Here is a 17,473-nt window from a genome sequence, read left to right as displayed (position 1 = left end):
CTCATAAAGAGAAACTGATTGCCACAGCTCTGAAGATCAACTTGTGCGACATCCAGTAGATATTTCTGATCTAGACAAGTCAGGACTGTATGTTTCCCTTTAAAGCCAATCAGATGAAGATGTATAGTCAGCTTGCCTCTCAAACAAGGGAATAACTATTACAGAATATGCTTCTGATAATTTATTAGAGATGTATTTTTAAAAAAATTTTAATTTTTACTTGATTACATAAAAAGTAGCATTTAAGGATCATGAAGTAGGAACTGAGTGCAACTGGTAAAGTAATTCATAGAAATTAAACTTTTTTTTTAACTGGGAACTCAGAGATTGTTTTTCACATATAAAAGAGAGGCTCTTGGGGATTGTCGGTATTAAAAATGAAACAAACTATAAAGTCTCTCCCTCTTAAAATTGCTAGAGAGATTTTTGTAAATGACACACCTTTAAACTGAAATATGAAAAATGTGTTATGCATCAGTTGAACAAGAAGTGGTATCAGATGGTCATGCAAGAAGGATTGACTGATGATATGATGTTACTGCAGGACATCAAGAAATGTCATGACTTCAGTGAAGTTATTCCAGATTTAGAGTGATGTTACTGAGCTCAGAATATGATCTAGTGGAGCTGAACAGGGTGTAAAAGGACACAAGATTAAGAATGAGCTCTCAAAGCAATATTTCTACTGATCTTGTAGATGCCTGCACCCTATGCAGCACAAGTGGCACAGCTAAGCAACCTGTTTAGGCCTCTAAGTATCCCTTGAACTATATCCTAAAGTAACCATCACCCATGAAATTTTATTCTTGAAAGAAACCATCTTCTCTGAAACAGAATTCCCTTCATATGGTGGCCATGCTCGGTGAGCCTGTAATGACACTGACATCCTCTGTGAACATGAAAGGAGAGAGAACAGATACAATGTGGACGCTGCATGCTCCAAGAGCCCATTCTTACAAAGAGGGACAAAGAAAAGCTTCCCTATGCCAGCGATGGGTAGCTCCTCTGGAAGTGCTGTAAGGGAAGCTCTCCTCCATCCGAAATATTACCTAACCTGTCTTAATGCTTCATGTTAGTTTATTCCTGTGCAGGGGATCCAGATTTTGATTCTTAGTCAGAGCTGAAGATGTTAAGAGAAAGGGGTATTTGAAATGGAGGTGCCTGCAATATAGGGATTTCAGCCTGGGAAGGTCCTCGATGCTTTGACAGAAACCTTTAGGACAGCTTTTTTGGAGAAGGAGGAGAAAAGAACAAAACAAAGAAATGAAAGTTTTAAGTCTGAATGCCTTCCAAATCCCAAATCCGTGTAACACTTGCTACTTTGCATGTGTGAATATTTGCAGTAACTGTTTTGTTACCCAATTATTTACAGGTGCAATTTAGATGTCTATCTGCTTAACTTATTGCCCCTACGTAGCAGGTAGACGTCAAAGTGATGTTACTTGTACCTGCCAAAAACAACAAGGACAAAATTTTACCCTAGGTACTATTGTTTTAAGGGTGGCAATAGGTCAGCACTCTGTTTTTTTGTGTTTTTTCCCCCAAGAGAGCATATACCTATTTCATGATGATCTCACATTGCATTCAGCATTTGACTTGCCAGCAGCATCATATTGTATCAAATCACCAGCACTGCATGTTGCAGTTTGATGATACATCTTGTGATGGGGCAAGGCCAGATGGCTATAGTAAAGTAATGGGAGACAGATATATTGGGGCCACAGGCTAAACAAATCCCTGTTACCAGAATAAGCAAATGGCAGCTGCTTCAGGTCAATTAAGACACCTGGGGCCAATTAAGATCTTTCCAGAAGGCAGGGAGGACAGTTAGGTTGATTAGGACACCTGAAGTCAGTCAGGGGCTGGCTGAAACTAGCTAAAAGCCTCCCAGTTAGTCAGGTGGGCACACATGTCAGGAGCTGTAGGAGGAAGTTGTGCTGTTGGAAAGACTGGGCAGTACACACCATATCAGGCACAAGGAAGGAGACTCTAAGGTAAGGGTGAAGTGGATCCTGAGAAAGTGGGGGCTGCTGTGGGGAAGTAGCCCAGGGAATTGTATGCGTCCTGTTTCTAAAATGTCAGCTACCATAGCTGATACTATTAGAGTCCCTGGGCTGGAGACTGGAGTAGGGGGCCGGCCTGGGCTCCCCACTTTGCCCCCCTGATTAATCACTGAGACTGGGAGACAACAGAGACCGTGCAAGGGAAGATAGCTTCTCCTCATCTCCCTCACTGGCTTATGATGAAAATGGCTCAGTAGGCTGTGACCCTTTCCTCTAGAGAGAGAAGAGAAGGGCTATGTGGAGGGTCACAGTGAGCCTCTGAGGCTAGTGAAATCCTCCAGGAAATGCGGGACCCACAGAGACAAGGACAGAGCTTTGTCACAGTTTAAATGTCACCAAGTTGAATCAAAGGGTCATGGTGTTATACTGCCGTATTGCAACATGGTTAATGATCCATGGACCACATTACTTTTGGACATGGGAGTGTGTATAAGGAGTAGTTTGGCTGGAAATTGCCAACCAGAGCCCATGCTGGTATATAAAGGAAGGACGAGGAAGCCCTTTCATCTGAGAGCCAGCCAGGAAACAACATGCTCCTCCTTCTGTTCTCCTACCACCATCCTGTGCCTCCACTTGCTGCAAAGCAGTTTCTCATCACCCCAACCTTGCTGCCTTCAGGCTGTTTAAAAGGAGAAAGTGCTACTGCTCCTAAACAGTTTCCTTGCACCCTGCATGGGAGCACTCTGGAAAAGGGAGGGTGGATACAGCTGCCTCTGCTGAATCTCTTGGCTCACCTCCTCTTCTCTGCAGACCCTATCCTATTGTGACCGCTCCACCCCCACACTTTTTTGTCTGCTGGCCTTTTTTTTCAATAGTTCCCTGATTTTGTGGCCCCTCAAAGCCTTCCCCCACCCAAGCAATATAAGTAGGATTGTTCCAAGAAAAAATGCAAATGATGGCAACCCTTATGCCCTTCCTCACTATTCCTGTCTGGGTGGTAAGTGTGATGTGCTGTGTATAGTGGGCAGTTATTATATATGTCTTTCCCACTGATTAGGATTTGTTTGCAAATTTGTCTTCATGGATAAGATGTTCTTTATTGCAAAAAATGATTCTCTTTTAAAATAGAATAGTCCTTGCATTTTGGGAACCATTGGCTTAAAGAATACTGATAGTTTGGAATCGGCTTCATGATGAAGATAAACTGGGAAAAGCAGTGTGGTGCATGTAAAACATTCCCCCTATATATTAGTGTTAAGTATTTATTGGTGAACTTATTCTTATAGTGTTAATTGGCCTCATCGGTTCATATATTAAAGGGTGTTTTACATTCTGGTGCTTGTTAGTAAACTAAAACTTGAACCAAGCAGTTACTGTATCTAGAACTATTGATCTTGTACATTGGTGTCACAAACATATTGTTCTTGGACCATGAACGATAATGATATTTTATCCTTATATTATCCTTTTATCCTTATTTTAAAACATCAAACCTTCTCCTTATTATTTAATTACATTATCAAGTAACTAAATAGATTGCATCCCTATTTCATGGGTTTTTTTGCTGGCTCATAGAATTATTACTTCATCTTTGTTCCACTTGAGCAAAAAACAGGGTTGGGGCTTATTTCTGAAGATATAGGATAAAATGAAAGGGCCCAGTCCTGCTAGCTCTTAGAAGAATAGTACTTACAGGTGTTCTCTTGTGTACAAGTAAGCACTGAGTGTAAAAAAAAAAAAAAAATGTAGTCCTTCCAGATTTTATTTTAATTGGATAACTCCTATGAGTAAGGATTGTTCATGCAAACAAAATTTTTTGGAATGTTACCATAGGTATATAAAAGGTAAAGAAAGAGAATAGGTAGATAGTATTAGACCCCGGACCATCAAATATTTGGAGTTTGATCCTATGCTCTTTCAGTTCAATGGCAAAACTCCCAATGATTTGAATTGTGCAGAATTGGACCTTTATGCACATGCATAACTTTACTCACATGAACAATCCCAGTGATTTCATTGTGATTAATCAAGTGAATAAAGATAAACACATGCCTAAATGCCGGTAGGACCATGGTCTATATTAACAAAAATATCATGTGCAAGGACAGTAATGGAAAATGAAGATATTTTAATAATAATCTATTTTTTCTCTATTAGTTGGCCAAATACGTTTTCTCCATAGAATTAAAAATGTGAGGAAGTGCATCAGCAGAAAGTGACTCTACCGTGTAATGAAACTAAGAAAAGCTAAAGGGAAACCAATTTTGCTTTGCCGTCATAGTTTTAGCAGAACTTGTAGGTCTCAACTTAAAGTCTTTAGTCTCTGTGTTCATGCACTTTCATAGTTCCACTGAAGTCACTAGAACTCTTCACATGCTTGAAGCTAAACATGTGCATAGGTGTTTCCTGGATTTTGTGCCGTGTGTGTGAAAGGGAACAAGAGTCTGAGAACTTACCTCCAATAGGCAGTGTAGAGCAAGCCCACCCTGGACTCACCCATAGCGGTGGCTCTTGTCCCACAAGGCTGGGCCTGACTCGAGCCCTGGTGCACAGGGTCACAATGACTCGAGCCCTGGTGCACAGGGTCACAACACCACTTCAGTTTGGGTCAACTGTCCTTTTGTCATGATGGTGGAGGGGCAGTTGGGCCAAAGTTGAATGAGTGGTGCTGCAGGTGGCCAGGTCACAACATCCAGGGTGGGGAGCTGGTCCCATCCCTGAGAGGAGTTGCAGGAGCCACTTCTGCAGGGTGAGTTTTTTGATTTATGTCATTTTAATCTTTCCTTTTCGTTTCATTTTGTGTTATTTTGCATTTGAGAAAATATGAGGCTCTGTGCATCCACCAAGTGTGAAGCTGAATGCAGCTGTTGAACAAGTGGAACTTTATCTAACCCTGTGAATTGCTCTGTCCGTGTGGTGGAGTTGCTTCCAGCCTAACGCTCTGCATTCCCTGCTCCCTCAATAACAGACTCTCCAGGGAACCTGGGTCCTTTGACTCCAGTTCCACTGATCATGATACATTTCTCTATTTTACAAACCTTTTAATATAAAACATTAACAACAAATAATTGACACCGAGATCCCCAACCTCTATCCCTGTGGCCAGAATTTGCTAGCACGTAGCCAGTTTGAAGTCTATTCTTTACCACAAACTCAGTTACGTAGTCTGAGATAGTTGGTTTCCTCAACAGGCAATCACACAGAGAGTGACCTATTTCTGTATCCTATTCACCTGTCTTCAAGTTGAGTAAAATGTGTTTCTAGACTCTTCCCTATGTGGGATTGGCCACTGGATGGTTCTCTGTCTCTATGTTCTGTGATAATCTCAGTATGTCTGCAGTAGGGATGTAAATACCATTTAAAATGTTAACTGTTTAAATTATTAAAAATATTTTGTTTAAATGGTTAACCAATTAAAGGCTGGCTGGAGCGGCTGGGGCCACTCCGGCTGGAGCGGCTGGGGCTGAGGCCATTCCGGCTGGGGCTGGTGCAGCTGGGGCCAGCCAGCTGGCTGGCCCAGGGGTTAAAGTTAAGGTGGGTTAACCGGTAAGACTAATGTTTACCGGTTAACATTTTACATCCCTACTCTGTAGGATGGCTCTGGATGTTGTCTGCTGGCTCTTAAGCACCTGTTGCTTCAGATCCAGGGGTGAAAGTAAGTCTAGGGACTTACCGGTACGGGGCTGGGCTGGGGCCGGCTCTGGCCCCCGGAAGGGGTGGGGCCTCTGGCGGAAGGGGCGGGGCTGGAGGGCCAGAGGACCATTTCCCCAGGGCTCCAGCAGCAGGGCTCCAGGGACAGGGCTCCAGCCGCCACTACCACCCCGGGCCCTTTAAATCATCCCTGGACCCTGTCAGAGCCCTGGCGATGGGGCTCCAGGGATGATTTAAAAGGTCCAGGGCTCGGCCGCCAGTACTGCCCCGGGCCCTTTAAATCTCCGCCCCAGCCCTGCTGCCGCTACCCCAGGGCTCCGGCAGCGGGGCTCTGGCAGCAATGTAAAGGGCCGGGGGCTCCAGCCGCTGCTGGGAGCTGCAGGCTCTTTAAATTGCACCTGGGGAAGCCTATCCACCCCCAGTATGGCACACCGGCTCTTGCCGGTACACTGTACCGGGGCGTACCGGCTTACTTTCACCTCTGTTCAGATCACTCGTCCCGCTTGTGTAGTCATCTCATATCTGGGTGTCACTGCACCCCTCACAACTCCTTTAGTCCACTCCTGGTGTCTCTCTAGTGGCAGGATCCTCACAAGTCCCCAAAATTGCATGTAGCTGCCAGTGTGTGTAAGACTGTAACATAGGGCTCTATCTCCTCCTCTTCAGATTTTTTTCCCTAGTGAAAAACCTATATCCGTTTGAGTCTGTTTTGGGGAGCAATAGGGCTGCTGTGCTGAGGCTTGAGGCAGTGGTGATCTTCACAGTGCTGTAGACTGCTCTGCCTTGTTCTCCAATAAGGTAAAATAACAGATTTACTTTCCTGCTGTTGTCATCCCCCTGCATGGCCAGGTCTGTGCGCCGCTTGATCTCTTCCTTCCACCCGGTCCATTACTAGGCTAAGTTTGCATCTGCAAAATCCAGGGCTTCAAACCAAGTTCCATGACTCCAGCTGCTGCACTGCAGAGAACGCACAGCTCAAACGCTGCCACCACGTCTCATTCATAAAGTGTGAAGATGAATGAAGTTTAAGTTGAACACAGGCCTTCTGACTCCAGATTGTGATACACTCTACACACACTCATCCTAGCTTGCTACACACTCAGTCTCCATGTAGACAAACCCTAAGCATTGTGCGTGTGCCACATTCTTATTTATATGTTGTTTTAAAGAATATTGTATCAAAATGCACTGTCATAAGTACACATATATACTGCCCCATAATTTGAATACTAGTGTACAATAACTTAATATTACTTCATTCTCCCCTTCTAGTTTGCTTGCTTCATCCACCTGTTGTGTCTTATCATAAGCTTGAATGAGAGCTCTCTGGGGTAGCAACTGTTTACTGTGCCTAGCAGAGTGCAGTCCAGCCATCCTCTGTCAGTGCCACTATCTAATACTGCAATAAAAATAATTAATAATAAGCAACCTTTTTCTTGCTTTTATTTATTCCATATTGCTAGAGTGTCACAATGCTCTCACTTTTTCAGACAGATCACCAGCAGTCAACTCAGAAATGCCAATATTCTTTTCCACTGCATTTCACAATTCATTCACAGTGAGAAGTGGTTCTTTGATTCAGTACTTGCAGAGTGATGAACTGAGTGAAATGATATAGTTTGAAGTGAACGCATGTATTTGTATTGTGATATCCTCTTGTCTTGAAGCTTTTCATTTTAAGAATCCTGTTGAATAGGATTAAAAAGTGGCTGTTTTCTAAGCAGAAAATAAATTAATCGAAACGAAATTAAGACTACTTTAATTCTGAATAAAAGCATCCATGTAGGGGATTATTGAGGTTTAATTTAACCACTTTAAATTTACACCTGTAGTTAATTCAGATTAACTTTTGATTGTCCCCATGTAGACATGCCCAAATTTATTATGTGGTGTTGCGAAAAGCATGAAATATTATGTTATAGTCAGTGAGCATTCACTCTGAAATAGTAACAAAACATCAGTCTATTAGACTGTCAAAATAAAAAGTCTTCCCTTACGTTGTTCTATATAGAGCAATGAGGAATTTTTTTAAGGAACAAGTCTTTCAGAGAGACCCAATTGTATTAAGCAGATAAGGCAAAATCTTGACGTGCATCTGCAACTTTCAGTGGGCCAGCCCTGAGTCTTTAATTCAGCTTTTTTTAAAAATTCAGGTCTCATTTACCATGTCTGTGTAAGGACTGAGTAAGGAACTCTCGATTTGATCCATTGATCTAAATGAGAGTCAGAAGTTCACAAGGAGCTTGAAACCCCTCTTCCACTGGGGGTCCTGCAGCTGGCAAGCCTTGCCCCCAGAGTGGGGAGTGTTGGCCAGGTAGGGGGCATAGCAGGTGAGCTAAGGGCCGCAGTGATGCAGCCAAGGGATATGCAGATGCAGTCCATCTGTTGGGTACCACCTGTTGCTTCTGTGGAACCTTGATTGCACTTTTAAAGCAGCCTTCCCTTGTGGGATGACTAAAAAGATCTTTGTTTACACTGCTGATGCTAAACGAGTAGGTTTTGGGGCACGGATGAGAGATGTCACAATGATAGATATTATATAACTTGATCGTGACAGTCAGGCTGACCAGAAAACCTGTTCACTTCTCGTGTATCAGATTGAAAGTTTCTGAAGGTCTGTATCTTCTTCTTGTGAAACATTGTCTTCCTTTTTAACTTTCCCATGACATCTTCTGTCCTGTCAAACATGTGACTTGCCCATTACTGCCTCGCAAGGGTCTAATCAGTCTGTAGCCATTCCTGAGAGGTCTTATAGGAGGCACTAAGCCATCGTAGGGCCTGATCCAGTTGACTCCCATTGACTTCCGTGGCCTTTGGATCAGTGCTTCAGTTACTTATTTTGAGTTAGCTCTGATTTTGGACATCGTCAAAATCTATATGTGAAAAATTACAGTAAAAATATCTAAAAATGTAATGAATGATCAACCTCAGAATCTAGAGTGACCCTGCTGATATGCATAGAGGAAAAAATAGATTATTGACACAGTTCTTCAGTTTGAGATAACATGGCTTCCCTTGCATTTTAATCATGTTAACAGAGTAAATCTGAAACTGACCAGGTCATTTGCATAAGCTAAAAAGGGAAATACAATCCATAATATCTAATGTAGATGAAATGCCCAGAAATCCAATAACAGACTATCACAGGGTCTGCTACTCACCGCTCGGTGGTGCCTCCTTGTGGCTCATCTGGGTAATCAGCTCACCACCATCAGCATCCCCTCCAGCAGTCGCTCAGCCCCTTACCTCAGTCACTCGCTCTGTGGCTCCTCTCTCACTGGTCTGGAGCTTCAGTGCTTCTCCTTTATGGCTTATCCCTCTGGCCAAGTCACCATTATCTTCTCCTTCTGAGGTATTCTCAGAGTCTCCTTCTTCAAAATCTCAGGCAGTCTCCATCTCTACTGTGCTGACTTCGCTACTCCCATAGTGGCTGGTAGGGGAAACCAAGCATGCCCTCTACACTGGGTTCCAATCTAGGGATGCTCAAACCAGCTGTTCAGGTTCATCCCTCTCATACCCTTCCTGCTCCATCCCTGGACTGTATCCTACCCTGCCTTTCTCAGGCTCCACCTTTCCCTCTTGTGACTGCAGGCTTCCCTCCCTGCAGGCCCATCTCCCCCAATCTACTGCCAACTTCCTCTCTTTATAAACAGTGCCCAGCTTTGCTCCTTCCCCAGCTCCACTTCATCAGCAGTTAGGCCTTCGGACTTCCTGGCTTTCCATCGGGTACAGCCTATAGTTTAATTGGCCTCTCTTGCCACCTTAACCCAATCTGTGCAGGTGTGGGGTGAATACCCCATCACACAAAGGTTTTTCCTCAGACTGTACCCTTTAAAATTTCATTTGCACCATATAGCAAATAGATTTCATATGGTGTGCATGGTAAAATCTGGCAGTATTACAACTTGAGGAAGCTGAACAGCAAAAACTAGCAGAAAACATGGTTTGAAAAGCAAGGTAAATGCACTAGCAAATGAATTAATGCTAACAATTCATGCTGTCTCCTCCTGCAGTTGGAAATTAATGGAATTTTTTAATGTGGTATCCTTCGATGGCAAAGCACATACTGGTACTGAGATGTTAACCAACATATTGTGTCTAAGTATTGCAAAATCTCAGATCAGTGGAAAATATCGGTGTGTATGTTGTAATACTTAGGCACAATACCCTTTCATTTTGGGTGCCTGGTGTCCTATAACACAATCTTTCTTTTCAGAGGTATTGAGCACCCACAGGTTCTATTACAGATGCTTGGAGCTTTGAAAATCAGGGTAGAGGGAGGAAAAATAGATTTATATTAGCACGTAAAATTTAATGAATGACAATTAGGGCTTTCTGAAATATTATCAATTAAATTAATAAATATCTGCATTTGAGGTTTTCGCACTTTATTCTGATTTCACAAAAATGTCCTGGCTTAGCAAAATGCTGGAAATTTTCGTGAAACACTATAGATGTTCAAAAACTCAAACACTGAATTTTCACTAGCGGTAAGATCCATTTTTACATAGAGATACAGGTAAATCTGCAAATGTTAATGGTTTATTGTGAAAATCTCATTTTATACAACATTGCCAGACCTTATTTACCAGTTTGCATAATCCTGATAGTAGTCAGATTACTCCAATACAACATACAGAGGGAAGGTGTCTCTGTAACATTGTCATGTAGGAAACAAAAAGGTACTCAACATTGAAACCAAGTACTAGTATTCAGAGTAACAGCCGTGTTAGTCTGTATCCGCAAAAAGAAAAGGAGTACTTGTGGCATCTTAGAGACTAACAAATTTATTTGAGCATAAGCTTTCGTGAGCTACAGCTCACTTCATCGGATACATTCAGTGGAAAATACAGTGGGGAGAATACACTGTAAAGAGAAAGAAAAGGAGTACTTGTGGCACCTTAGAGACTAACAAAGTAAAACTATTTCCTGCCCTCCCCCCCCCCCCGCGCTGTTCCTCAGACGTTCTTGTCAGCTGCTGGAAATGGCCCACCTTGGTTATCATGACAAAAGGTTTTTTCCCCCCCGGCTCTCCTGCTGGTAATAGCTCATCTTACCTGATCACTCTCCTTACAGTGTGTATGGTAACACCCATTGTTTCATGTTCTCTGTGTGTATAAATCTCCCCACTGTATTTTCCACTGAATGCATCCGATGAAGTGAGCTGTAGCTCACAAAAGCTTATGCTCAAATAAATTTGTTAGTCTCTAAGGTGTCACAAGTACTCCTTTTCTTTTCATGTACTAGTATTGTACATTAGATGTGTGTTTCTCTGCTGTGGGGACAGAGGGCGATGGAGTTACGGAAGACCACTAATTTCACAAGCTAAAAAATATGCTACTAGACTGTTATTTCTTAGGCAACCCCTGAAAATGTCTAGCTCATAGTTAAAGATATATAAAAAAAGTTATTTTGGACTTAACTCATCTATTTTAACCTATAGTGTACACATTTTCACTACATGATTTGCCTTTGACTAAGCAGTTGTGTTTGCTGCATCGTTTCCACAGACAGAAACTCTTAAACGGGTGTGTGTGTTTAATATTATGTACATGTATTTGTATGTGGACACGTAAGTTGTATTGCATTTTTGATGTGGATCATGTATGTTAAAGTATGAAAGTCACATATAGTTAGTTATTTTTAAACATCTCTTTATTGAACTGAGTATTCTGACAAGTTTCTGCTGCTTCTAATGTGACTTCAGTTTTATCAAATAAAGCCATTGAATTCAATTGGACTATTTATGTCAGTAAGTACTGCTTGGCATAAGTGAGAGTTACAGAATCAGGCTCGTAAGGAAGGACAATGAAAGGTACTCTCTATTATCCCGCTCTTTCTAGACAAGATTCCAACATTTTTGAAAAGTGAAGGTTTTCTTTTCTTTCCTTTCGATCACATAAGAGCGCTAAACATATTAATCTGTAAACAACCTTTCCCAGTACATAGAGTACAGGATCTGGCTGGTTTCATAACAGTACTGAGTGGGTGGATTTTTCACTTCTTTAAACAGTCACACATTGTGAAGTTGTTAAATGTCTGCCTAATGTGTTTGAAAACTACTATTTAAAGAATTGGTGGGAGGTTTAGTGAGACACCAGGAATGAAAGGACCCAATCAACTTAAAAAATCAAACTTCTATCTGAAATGTTTTAACAATTATGATTACAAGGAGCACATATGATTAATTTTTAATTTTTATACCTGTTTTTGTTTGTTTTTTCTGTACTTTAAAGAGCAAGAATTTATGTCAGTGGAGCTACACTAATTTACATTAGCTGAGAAGCTAGCCCTTTGTTTAGAGACAGATCCATTTTTTCTCCTGGCTAGTTAGTCAGCCAGGTTCCCTTGATGCTTGGATGGGTCTTCACACAACAGCAGGAGAGAAACAAATAATCAAGAATAAAGGAAAATGGGAGTGCAAAACCACAAAATAATTGGTAGTTGGAGTCCGGGTTGGAATATCACCTCAAAGTACTTTAAATAAATTTTGGGCCGGATTCCAGTGATCTTATTTATGTTGAATTATGCCTTCCTCCAGCACAATCTGACTGACAGAGATGACTCTGCTTGTGGTGTCCTACATGTGCTATTTTATATGAGGAAGAAAGAATATTGGGACCTGGCTCTTTGTAATTGACTAGTCTCATGAATTTATTTTTTTAAATGTTAAAGGATGAACAAAGTGCTTTTGAAACAGGCTATTCAATTACAAGGAGGGCACTAAGGAGTTGTAATATACTATATAGACTGTCATCCAAGCATTGTGGACTACTTTAACCTCTTAAAAAGAAAAGGAGGACTTGTGGCACCTTAGAGACTAACCAATTTATTTGAGCATAAGCTTTCGTGAGCATAAGCTTTTCCGATGAAGTGAGCTGTAGCTCACGAAAGCTTATGCTCAAATAAATTGGTTAGTCTCTAAGGTGCCACAAGTCCTCCTTTTCTTTTTGCGAATACAGACTAACACGGCTGCTACTCTTTAACCTCTTACTATTCTTAAGAAAACCTAGGCAGCTTATTTTCTATCATAGGTATTGAAAGGCTTTATGCCTCTTTATAAGGTGCTTAATTACCTAATGCATTTGAAAGCTACATTAGTATGTGATGCTAGTACTCAGTCTTGGGTTTATTTTCTAGCTTTCAGCTAGCATTTACTGCACTTTCCTTGCTAAGATTTTGCCATGAAGTATCATAGAATCATAGAATATCAGGGTTGGAAGGGACCTCAGGAGGTCATCTAGTCCAACCCCCTGGTCAAAGCAGGACCAGTCCCCAATTAAATCATCCCAGCCAGGGCTTTGTCAAGCCTGACCTTAAAAACTTCTAAGGAAGGAGAATCTACCGCCTCCCTAGGTAAAGCATTCCAGTGTTTCACCACCCTTCTAGTGAAAAAGTTTTTCCTAATATCCAACCTAAACCTCCCCCACTGCAACTTGAGACCATTACTCCTTGTCCTGTCCTCTTCTACCACTGAGAATAGTCTAGAACCATCCTGTCTGGAACCCCCTTTCAGGTAGTTGAAAGCAGCTATCAAATCCCCCCTCATTCTTCTCTTCTGCAGACTAAACAATCCCAGTTTCCTCAGCCTCTCCTCCTAAGTCATGTGTTCCAGACCCCTAATCATTTTTATTGCCCTTCGCTGGACTCTCTCCAATTTATCCACATCCTTCTTGTAGGGTGGGGCGAAAACTGGACACAGTACTCCAGATGAGGCCTCACCAATGTCGAATAGAGGGGAACGATCACATCCCTCGATCTGCTGGCTATGCCCCTACTTATACAACCCAAAATGCCATTGGCTTTCTTGGCAACAAGGGCACACTGCTGACTCATATCCAGCTTCTCGTCCACTGTCACCTCTAGGTCCTTTTCCACAGAACTGCTGCCTAGCCATTCGGGCCCTAGTCTGTAATGGTGCATTGGGTTCTTCCATCCTAAGTGCAGGACCCTGCACTTCTCCTTGTTGAACCTCATCAGATTTCTTTTGGCCCAATCCTCCAATTTGTCTAGGTCCCTCTGTATCCTGTCCCTGCCCTCCAGTGTATCTACCACTCCTCCTAGTTTAGTATCATCCACAAATTTGCTGAGAGTGCAATCCACACCATCCTCCAGATCATTTATGAAGATATTGAAGAAAACCGGCCCCAGGACCAACCCTTGGGGCACTCCACTTGATAACGGCTGCCAACTAGACATGGAGCCATTGATCACTACCCGTTGAGCCCGACAATCTAGCCAACTTTCAACCCACCTTATAGTGCATTCATCCAGCCCATACTTCTTTAACTTGCTGACAAGAATACTGTGGGAGACCGTGTCAAAAGCTTTGCTAAAGTCAAGAAACAATACATCCACTGCTTTCCCTTCACCCACAGAACCAGTAATCTCATCACAGAAGGTGATTAGATTAGTCAGGCATGATTTGCCCTTGGTGAATCCATGCTGACTGTTCCTGATCACTTTCCTCTCGTGTAAGTGCTTCAAGATTGATTCCTTGAGGACCTGCTCCATGATTTTTTCGGGGACTGAGGTGAGGCTGTCTGGCCTGTAGTTCCCAGGATCCTCCTCCTTCCCTTTTTTAAAGATTGGTACATTAGCCTTTTTCCAGTCATCCATGACTTCCCCGTTCGCCACGAGTTTTAAAGATAATGGCCAATGGCTCTGCAATCACAGTCGCCAATTCCTTTAGCACTCTCGGATGCAATGCGTCTGGCCCCATAGACTTGTGCACGTCCAGCTTTTCTAAACAGTCCCTAACCACCTCTTTCTCCACAGAGGGCTGGCCACCTACTCCCCATGCTGTGATGCCCAGCGCAGCAGTCTGGGAGCTGACCTTGTTCGTGAAGACAGAGGCAAAAAAAGCATTGAGTACATTAGCTTTTTCCACATCCTCTGTCACTAGGTTGCCTCCCTCATTCAGTAAGGGGCCCACACTTTCCTTGGCTTTCTTCTTGTTGCCAACATACCTGAAGAAACCCTTCTTGTTACTCTTAATATCTCTTGCTAGCTGCAACTCCAGGTGTGATTTGGCCTTCCTGATTTCATTCCTACATGCCCAAGCAATAATATTATACTCTTCTCTGGTCAGTTGTCCTATCTTCCACTTCTTGTAAGCTTCTTTTTTATGTTTAAGATCCACAAGGATTTCACCGTTAAGCCAAGCTGGTCGCCTGCCATATTTACTATGCTTTCGACACATCGGGATGGTTCTCCCTGTAACCTCAATAGGGATTCCTTGAAATACAGCCAGCTCTCCTGGACTCCTTTCCCCTTCATGTTAGTCCCCCAGGGGATCCTGCCCATCAGTTCCCTGAGGGAGTCGAAGTCTGCTTTCTTGAAGTCCATGGTCCATATTCTGCTGCTTACCTTTCTTCCCTGTGTCAGGATCCTGAACTCAACCAACTCATGATCACTGCCTCCCAGGTTCCCATCCACTTTTGCTTCCCCCACTAATTCTTCCCAGTTTGTGAGCAGCAGGTCAAGAAAAGCCTCCCCCCCCCCCAGTTGGTTCCTCTAGCACTTGCACCAGGAAATTGTCCCCTACATTATCCAAAAACTTCCTGGATTGTCTATGCACCACTGTAGTGCTCTCCTAGCAGATATCAGGAAGATTAAAGTCACCCATGAGAACCAGGGCGTGCGATCTAGTAGCTTCTGCGAGTTGCTGGTAGAAAGCCTCATCCACCTCATCCCCCTGGTCCAGTGGTCTATAGCAGACTCCCACCACTACATCACTCTTGTTGCTCACACTTCTACTCCTGTTGCACAAGGATTATGAAGATATTATTGCACCAATTTTTTTAAACCAATAGCACAGTAAATTTATACTTAGTTTCAGCCTTTTCATTGCATTTCACTCCTTAACCCCTTGTCTGTGAGCCACTATAGCACAGTCTTTTAAAATGCCAGCATTTCATGGAACATTTCAAGTGAGATGACCAGATATCTGCTGCAGCGCTCTGATGTTAGGGAGCTGTGAAAGGGTTAAGCAACTTGCAGGCTAAATGACCCAAATTCTACCTTTTAAAGACATATTAGGAAAGTATGTAAATTGTAATTAAGGCTATTTCTTATAAATAGCTAACATAGTCATGTTAGATAGACTACAGCTTTGAACTGTAGACTTGTATTGTTAAAGAATTGGAAGAAGATAGTGATTGTAGTCTATGTTTACCTATATCTTGTTAGAGGTTAACGATGTAACCAGAGGGTTCCTGTCTGTCACTGTGTTCTATTGATTCAAAGATCAAAAGGGAATATTAATATTTAGATGAACTGGGAATGTGGTAATATCATTGTCTTCATTTCTCTTTGAAGTATGTAATAAACTATCTGTGAATGGCGGTAGATAGGTAGTTGCCTTATGCTAATCCATGTAGCTAATTATCGATGAGGCTTAGGAAATAGGTCTACTTCAAAGCCACGGTGTTTTACCTATTATTCACCTACTGTCAAGAGGCTGCCAGGAAACTATAAAAAGAAGTCTTGGGCCCTGATCCTGTATCTCAGATCTGCTAAGGTTTCAGGGGAAGTTTGAGTCACAAGACTGAGGTCCCCCAACTCCAAACTCGCTCACCCTGATATTGGACATTGGACTATAACCTATGGAACTAATTCTGAAAGAACTCTTTGCAACTCTAAAGCTCACCATCTGTGCTATAAGAAAAGGAGGACGTGTGGCACCTTAGAGACTAACAAATTTATTTGAGCATAAGCTTTCGTGAGCTACAGCTCACTTCATCAGATGGCATTCTTTGTAAGAATAGGATGCTAATTCCCCAAATCATGGCCAATTTGGGTAATTGCATCTGCCTACCTAAATTCCCCCACCACTCTTTCATTTGAATATGATATTCACCTTCACTTCTACTCTGAAATAATCAGCCATGTGGCTGTGTACACTTAAACATTCCACCACAGAGGTTGCTGCCTTTAAATGGTGGATGAAATTATTTCTGTCTATTTATGTAGCCAGATTTGAAGCTGATGTGAATTGATGCATGCTGATTTGCATCAGCGGAAGATCTGGCCTGTGTTTTTAAATTGCTTTGGGGTCCTTCAAGCTGAAAATGCTGCATAAATATCAGATATCATCTTGAGTCATTACAGGTCAGTTGCAAATAATTAAATAACTGGAACTCTTGATTTGTTTTTTTCAGAGTCAGAGCCTTACCTGTCTGGGGAAAATGAAGTGCCCAGGATCCAATGTGAGTTCTGTGCAGATGCAGGGCGATTCTGATTATTTCATCAACCATCTTGGGGTTCCCACTGTGCAGTTTTCTTATGAAGACATCAAAACATTACAGGTAATTGTGAATGGAAAAAGACAACACAAGGGAATAAAAAAAATGCAGAATCTGGTTTTACTCAGTGTGATATTCCATGCCAAGTAGGTTACAGCAGAAAGCTATCTCATTTTAATGAATTATTTTAGATGTTTGGAAGTTTCTATAGTACTTAGAAATGTCAGTTCTTTGCAGTGTTGTAGCATTCTATTTAAAAGATGTATACTGTCTTTTGCGTTTTGATAGAGCAGATCACAACAATCAAATTGCAATAGTAAGATTAATATAAAAATATAATTGTAATCTTCAGCATTCAGAGTAACGCCATGATATGTGAAGTGTTTTTTCTTATTTCTTGTTTTTGAGGGACATGTTTAAGGCTCTGTGTCATCTAAGAAATTACACAGTATGGATTAGCCAACCCAACTTGTCAGACAGCCTGCTACAAGAAAAAAATGAATATCTGTGTGTTTCTATTGTTCTGTGTGTCAAGGAAAGAAAAACCTTAAAATGCATTTTACATGTGTCTCC

The 17,473-nt window shown here is 42.1% G+C and overlaps 1 protein-coding gene across 9 annotated transcripts in view; it reads left to right on the top strand.

The window, feature by feature from the left end:
• The window catches only part of NAALADL2 (N-acetylated alpha-linked acidic dipeptidase like 2), a 913,317-nt gene that overhangs the window by 723,550 nt on the left and 172,294 nt on the right, over nucleotides 1-17,473 (top strand). For all 9 annotated transcript variants that reach the window (XM_073359348.1, XM_073359349.1, XM_073359350.1 and 6 more), the window contains one exon: nucleotides 16,817-16,963. In XM_073359348.1, the coding sequence (XP_073215449.1) occupies nucleotides 16,817-16,963 (147 nt within the window). The remainder of the gene's footprint in view (nucleotides 1-16,816; nucleotides 16,964-17,473) is intronic.

The sequence above is a fragment of the Lepidochelys kempii genome, chromosome 9, assembly GCF_965140265.1.
Source record: "Lepidochelys kempii isolate rLepKem1 chromosome 9, rLepKem1.hap2, whole genome shotgun sequence".
In the NCBI taxonomy this organism is placed as follows: Eukaryota; Metazoa; Chordata; order Testudines; family Cheloniidae; genus Lepidochelys; species Lepidochelys kempii.
This window is presented reverse-complemented; position numbering and strand designations above follow the sequence as displayed.